The sequence below is a fragment of the Tuber melanosporum genome, assembly GCF_000151645.1.
Source record: "Tuber melanosporum whole genome shotgun sequence assembly, scaffold_170, strain Mel28".
In the NCBI taxonomy this organism is placed as follows: Eukaryota; Fungi; Ascomycota; class Pezizomycetes; order Pezizales; family Tuberaceae; genus Tuber; species Tuber melanosporum.
Window position 1 is genome coordinate 58,332 of NW_003298831.1, and position 7,287 is coordinate 65,618.

The 7,287-nt window shown below is 49.6% G+C and overlaps 2 protein-coding genes; both read left to right on the top strand.

Moving 5' to 3' along the window:
- Window positions 1-1,206: 1,206 nt before the first annotated feature.
- Window positions 1,207-2,438, top strand: GSTUM_00003415001 (uncharacterized protein; the record flags this gene model as incomplete). XM_002837078.2 has 3 exons in its annotated part: window positions 1,207-1,758; window positions 1,831-1,882; window positions 1,938-2,438. The coding sequence occupies 3 exons, from the start codon at window positions 1,207-1,209 to the stop codon at window positions 2,363-2,365; spliced, it is 1,032 nt and encodes a 343-aa protein (XP_002837124.1). The 3' UTR covers window positions 2,366-2,438.
- A 2,162-nt stretch (window positions 2,439-4,600) lies between these two features.
- GSTUM_00003416001 (uncharacterized protein) lies at window positions 4,601-6,385 on the top strand (the record flags this gene model as incomplete). XM_002837079.2 has 2 exons in its annotated part: window positions 4,601-6,161; window positions 6,233-6,385. The coding sequence occupies one exon, from the start codon at window positions 4,601-4,603 to the stop codon at window positions 4,865-4,867; it is 267 nt and encodes an 88-aa protein (XP_002837125.1). The 3' UTR covers window positions 4,868-6,161; window positions 6,233-6,385.
- Window positions 6,386-7,287: the final 902 nt, after the last annotated feature.

The window sequence follows — 7,287 nt, forward strand, 5'->3', positions numbered from 1 at the left end:
AATGTTTGGCTCCAGCGCCGCCAGGCAAGAGTGGAAGGGAGAAACCGGTGGATCAGCTGTTCTCGATAACCAGGAGGGTTTTTCATTTTGCGGTTCTCCCATCCACGGCAAATTTTGAGGGGTAGAGCTTCACAATGAGGGCATTATGAACAGCGCAATGTGAGCGCAAAAAAAGAACTTGTCGATCGCAGAACGCCGTACTCGTACACAGTGTCGTTTCCAACGGCAGCGGGGAATCAGGGAGTCCAACCCCAAGAAATCGTCATTCCATACACGAATACACACGACCGAGAGAGATAGGTGGAAAACAAGGGTTCCAGGTACCTTGGTGGATACGTTTTCGCAACGACAATACTTTCAACCCCCGTTCCCCAGAAATAGCCAACCCCCCCCCTACCCCCGCTTCCTTCTCCTTCCTTACCTGCCGCAAAAGCCCCCTACTTCACCCTACCAGTCAATCCTCACCATATCACAATCCAGGCAGGACAAGTATCGACACCAATTCGCAATCTCTAGCCCTGGCCTTGCAGACATTGCACGTACATAGAACCACCCCCCCCCCTTCCATACCAGCTCCCCCTGCTTCTTTTAACTACGCTTTTTTGTGCTTTATTATTTTTTCCTTCCGGGTCGAGTCGGCGGTTGTGAGGAAAAGGCTCACACGAGCGCAGTCTCCTGTAATGAGGTATCCGGTTTTGCTTGTTGCTGCAGCAACATGTATTTCCCAGGCCCAGGGGAGCTGTCATATGGATGGTGATATTGAGTTGGTATTTCCTTATATATACTACCATGAGAAGAATTGGTTTGCTGATTTGAGGTGTGAGTGAGTGAAGGCACTGTGAGAATAGGCCTGCTTCTCATGGGGCCAGCAGTGCTGGTACCCATGTTCATGCCACCGGCTCACACGGCAGCTATGAACCCGTGATCACTGGGATGGCAGGCTGTACAATTCGGGATAACGTTCAGTAGGTTTCCGGCTTTCTCCTTTCTTGTTTGCCCAGGCTTGGTACCGGGTCGGACTGATTATCTACGAGTAGATACTGCACCCCACAATACAGAATTCCGACTGTACCCGTTGCAACAGCATTTTCTGGCGCATCCATTCCAGGGTCATACCCTGACTGCCATACCCATGGTGAAGAAACGTATGATTATATCAGCTTTATCCACCCGCCGATCCTAGCTAATGAAATCAATAGCTTCTGTATGGGGCCTGACGGCAAGGATTTCCTGATCAAGGCTCTATCCACCAACAGCACAAAGCGCGGCGAACATGGAGGCGAGCACAGTGAGCCCGAAGGCGAGGAGGCCAGAGGAAATTGCCACTTCCACGCCGGCGTAGAGCACTGCACTGGTGGCTCCTCGGTATCGGGCCCAAGCTGCGCCCGCATCAACCGGAACTACAACATCCCTCTCCGCATCGGGGCCACCTTCACCATTCTAGCAACCTCGTCAATCGCAGTTTTCTGTCCAATCTTCCTAAAGCAGTTCACGAAGCTGTCCACAACTTCTATGACCTTTACCATCATCAAGCAATTCGGTACAGGGGTTATCATCGCAACCGCATACGTTCATTTACTAACCCACGCTCAGCTGCTCTTTGGTTCGGAATGTGTTGGAGACTTGGGCTATGAAAGTACCGCTACCGGAATCGCCATGGCTGGAACTTTCCTCTCATTCTTATTGGAGTACCTTGGCACGCGCTTCATTGCTCGAAGACGCGGTAGGTATCCTATTGGCACTAGCCCCGCTACCTCCGTTGTCGATCCTAAAGACCCCGAGACCATAGCTACTGCTGTCCTAGCTGGACGCGAGCACGATGGAAAAGAGGATAAACTAAGTGTTGCCGTGATGGAAATGGGAATCATATTCCACTCTATCTGTACACCCCCCCCCCATTATTCCATCTTGGCCAGCAGCGTGCTAACAAACCGCAGTGATAGGGATAACCCTCGTCGTAGCAGGAGACTCCGGCTTCATAACCCTCTTTATCGTCATTATCTTCCATCAGATGTTCGAAGGACTGGCTCTGGGCGCACGCATTGCCTCTCTCCCGGATGACACGAAACTTCTCCCTAAGCTACTAATGGCGGCGGCCTTCGCTGCCATCACCCCCATTGGAATGGCCATAGGAATCGGCGTCAGGAATGAGTTCAACGGCAACGACAAGGGCACTATCATCGCGCTCGCAACTCTTGACGCGTTGAGCGCTGGCGTGCTTGTCTGGGTCGCGCTCGTGGAGATGTGGGCTTCTGATTGGCTCTATGGCAATCTTAAGAACTCTGGTCTTAGGAAGACAGCCTTTGCTATGCTTGCCCTGGCATCTGGAATGGTGCTTATGGGAGTGCTTGGGAAGTGGGCTTGAGTAGTTATTTTCTTTCTCCTGGGAATTTCGGTAATACGGGGGGGATTTTAACCCAGCTTGTTTGTTCACCCGGTTGGTTGTACTTGTTTTGCATAAGATAATATCGACCCCAAGCTGGGTGGATTGGCTGATAATAGATTGAGTAATAATGCGATTTTATCATGGCCTGATTTTACCATAAAAAATATTGATGTGCAGTATTTGAAAAAGACCTCCCCCACTTTCTCCAAGCACCACCAAGAACTCACATATCCCGGGTTGGTGTTTGGGGCTACAACATGGTAGTGTGGTAGGAATGTATATAGTTAGGCGTATTGTGGATGGGCGCATCGATGAATTGATGGATGGTCCCTAATAGTGTGGTCCTTAACCCAGCTCCCGGATATCTCCTAGCATCGGTTGTTTGGCCGGGACAAAATGCACCTCCGTCGCATGGTGTGAGGTCGAGTAAATATGTTTTCCGGGGGACCCGATTATTGTGATAAAGGCGTAACTGCCCCGAGGAAATAGACTTGTGAAGACCAGCGGAAACTCGTGATAGAGGGAGGTTGAAGAGTGCCAGAGGGAGGTGTGTGATTCCGTTTGATTCAGAAGCCATTGCGTGAGAAACAAAGAAACAAGTCCACCTTGCCCCCCCCCCCAAAGCGAAACAGTCACTCAAACCAAGTCACCCAAAAAATGGCACTATTCACGAATTCCCTACTCGAGTTATGATACTGTACCGTCTTTTCTTCCAGCTCCCCTACTAGGGCTTGGTATCAGTGATAGAGTCCTCACATGCCGGTGTTCGGGGCATGATATCGAGTTTTTTGGCCGCTAATAAATCTTCTTGAACCTGCCTTAGGTTCGGTGTCATTTACCTGCTATTCCTTTACTTACTTTCTTCATCACCACCACCGCCACATGACTCCTGCTTTTGTTTCGTCCTTCAGAGTGCTCCCTAGCCATTGGCCTGGAACAAGTTCCTCCTCATCAACACTTATCTCCCGCTTCCGCTTCTCAACCTCACTCTTTATTTCCAACTTGCCCTTCCCCATCTTGATAATTGGCAGCGCCATCTCGCCCAATTTCCGTGTAAGGAAATTAGCCGAGTAATCAGGATTTGGCGAGCCAAGCCCACGCTCTCACGCTTGATTTACCCCCGGTGGGCTAGATAGCCAGAGTGTATCTATCGTTCATTAAATAGGTCTTGAGCGTCGGTGAACCTCTGGCGGTCAATATGGTAGGACATTTAGCGTTTTCTCACGAGGTCACGGTTCGAGTACTGTACAAGTCCCGGGCATTGCTGAAGTGATGGTGGCAGTTGGTGATGGTGTGCACTTGTGAATGACACTGTCGAGAAACGGTTAGCCAGGAGTATGACATTGTGTGGTATGCCGGTTTTCCGGGTGTGAAGGGAGGTGGGCTGAGTCTCGTAGCTCAAAACTACTCATACAGAGTTCATTTATTCAAGGGTTCCTGACTACGAGTAGATTTGACCGTGTGAAGCTAAGAGAAAACAGCAAGGTTTCTTCTGGGTATCATGTTCCTCGCAGGCGTAACCGAAGTTCCCATACCGCAATGCGATCTATCATACTATCGGAGGCTTGGTGCCTCCCAAGCTTTGGAACGGGTAATTGGTAGTCTAGTGCAGCCTGCAATAGCGCAAAGAGAACACCATGCCGGTACCCGTGGCGTTCAATAATAGTTTAATCGAAATATCCCTGTTTTTCCCGAGAACCAGATTACTGTAGAGCGAATCTACGTTCGGCACCAGCTGCTGGGTGCCCCCCCACAACCGCCCCAACCCCAGTCAGAATATTACCGGTACTTGTACAAGCAGATACCCATGAGCAAACGCCGAACCATGCAGGATGTCCGGGTTCGGTAACTAAAGAAGTCGACTCCACATGAAACGCCCATTCTCAACAGGCCCCTCCCCACCCCCACAACCGTGGAAGAATCTAGTGATTTTTTTCGGAAAGTATAACTTGTTGTGAGGATCTGCTCAATTGAAAGCCAGGTCACTGAAGCCATGATAAAGGTTTTGGGCCCAGGGCCCCAGAGTTCTGGACGGAAAGCCCAGGAACACCGCCAAGACTGGCAATTTGCAAGGGATTTCTACATGGCAAAACCATTGCGACTAACTTCATTCACTTACTACTGGTCAGTGTTCAGCGGAGCGAAAAAATTGGCAACCCCAGAGAGCAGGTCTACCGTGCACCTTTGTGGTGGCTGTCCAGACTCGCGCATTGTATGGAAACTCGAGCGGGAGCGGTCCCTTCTCGCCAAGTATGTACTGTACTGTACAGCACTGTACTGCACTGCACTGCATGCTTTGGCGCAACAACTCCCACTGGCACACTCAACACGCAACTCACAACTTATCAATCTCGAAATCTAGCAGCCCACTGGCGATTAGTGACAATGGGGGGCTGTAGGGTCCCCACCGGCCAAAATCAAGCTGTCTCTCACCGCGGTATAACTACCAGTGGCAACTCCGCAATTACTCTCTTCTGGTAGTCTTGGCGATAGAGAAGCTTGCTGATACTGTAGTTATCCCCTCAAAGATCAAACACCCCTAAAGGCCAGTGTCTCTAGCAGTGTCGGGGCGAAATGAGAAGCAAGTGCAATTCTTTCAAGAAAAGGTTCGGTGAAGAGCCTGTTTCTACATAGGGAGAGACAGGCGGGACAGACTTTTGATTCCGGCGAGCTATTAGGGGGGTTGTCAAACTACTGCGCCGACTACCGAGGGGGCATCCCAGTGATCGTAGTCCACGGAGATATGTATACTCATACCAGGAGTATCATAACAATATCGATACTTTCGCAAAGGCGGGGTATAAGCTCATGATCCCTCGCCAGTACAGTACTACAAACCCAAGCATACCGTTCCCCGAGCGAATTTCAGGAAATGAAGCTCTTCACCCGGGTACTGGTGTACCCCTTCCTCTTCCCGCGGCATCCACCCATCCGGTGCCCACCCAGGGTGCACGAGTATCATCCCTAAAAGTGATGTCCCGATATCCACCCAACCCCCCATCTCCCGCATTCCCCCGGGGCAGATGTTGCAGCACTCTTCCGACAGCAAAAAAAAGCCCGCAGGAGGGGACACCGACCTCGCCTATCAATTAGCCCACCTAATATTTAGTTTCTCTTGCTCAAACCTCACCGATACCGGTAGCAGTTCCTACATTACTAGGGCGGACACTAACCAGTCGCCAACATTTCACCTCCATCCCTCCTGCATCTTCACGCCAAGATCTTCGCTGGGAGTTTCTACCACAATCAAGACAATATTGTTCCTGGAAACACCGTTCTCTGTACGCAGCGGCAGACCGCGAATCCCGGCTGGGCGAACACGAATCTGCGAGGCCTCTGGCCTTGTGGGACAGCTGGGCCTCGAGGATCCTTGCCTTGTACGGAGCACTAGAGCAAATAAAGCCCGAAATTTGACTCCCGAGCAAAGGCATATTCACAAATTTAAACATCGAGATTTCTACTCGCCTCATTTATTCCACTTGTTTGTTCAGTGCCCGGAAAGGATACCGGCTCGGCAGGAAATCATGAGACACCATGCACCCCTTCCCCTCCGTTCCCTGTTGAACATAAGTGGGCAATTACGCACTAGAGCCTTGTGCAGATATGGCATACGTGGATCATCACATACGAGGGCATACTACTAGTGTTGAAATTCTTTCCCTATTTTGTTCTTATTCCCCCATTCCTTCCTTCCATTTCCTTCCGCTGTCCTCGTTAATCCTTACTCCCCCACACAACTCTCATCAGGTTTGAGTCGTTGTGTATCATGATTGCCGTATGCTTCTCTTTTCTCTTCTGTTCACCTCACTCCGTGAACCTTCCGTTTCGACTAATGCCATTCTACAGAACATTTCCAACATCCCCAACTGTCCCCTATCTTCCCACCATTCATTGTTTGCGAATCACCGGCACTCAACTATCTCTCATATAGCGGCATATCCGAGAAACTTTGAGAGCCAACCTCACATATCCGAAATCCTCTATAGCCCGCACGATGGGTATAGGAGAGTGATTCGTCAGTCTGAGAGGATAGTAGTAGAATGGGGAACGGAAGAGATGGGGAAATGAGAAGGGAAGGGAACAGAAACGGAGAGGCTAGAAAAGATGGGGTGAAGAGAGAATCGGCGTGGTCAGAGTTATCAAGGGGAAAAGCGGTGATAGGAAAGTAATGGGAAGGAGCGTGAGGGTTTTTCTTAGCTATGTATGTATATGAGAATGTCTAATTGCCGGCAGTTGAAAAGTGATGATGAAACTATCCACGAACAATCCTATTTGGGAAAAAATGAAACCGTTCCGTTGAGCGAACGTTTTCATACAAAAATGCTTGTCCTTCCTTTTCCTTCCGTTTCGAAATGGACATTTTGTATGGGAAATGGTCGCCAAACGGAATGCTTCCATTTTTTCCAAACAGGCCCTTAAATTTCAGCCAGCTATAGCTCTATATAATACCAACAGACTTACGTTAAAAGGCTTCCTTCCTTCCTCCCTTCCGAGGGTTAGTGGAGGGTAGTGATGAGATATCTTAGAAAAATGTCTCATATCATTAGTACGGTCCCTCTGGTGAATCTTTCAAGCGGGGAAACAAATTCAAGAAGCACTAATCTCGGTGTATGATCCTCAGAGAAATTAAGCTTAGGGACTCAAGGACCCATGATTGTATTGTAGACAGTTGTCGCAGGAGTTTGTGGGGTTGTGGATTTGTCCAGTACCGTTTCGGCCAAGTAACTTTCTTCCTTGACGGTGTAGCACTGTCTTCCCTTGCGTTTTGGGCTAGTGCTAGCGGTTTGCGGGGGTACCTAGTATTACAGATACTAATACTTTCTTGGAACACAAGTACTATGGGGAGAAAGTGGTTAACCAGCCCTCCCAGAACTGGGCCACGATTTCTATACATGCAATAT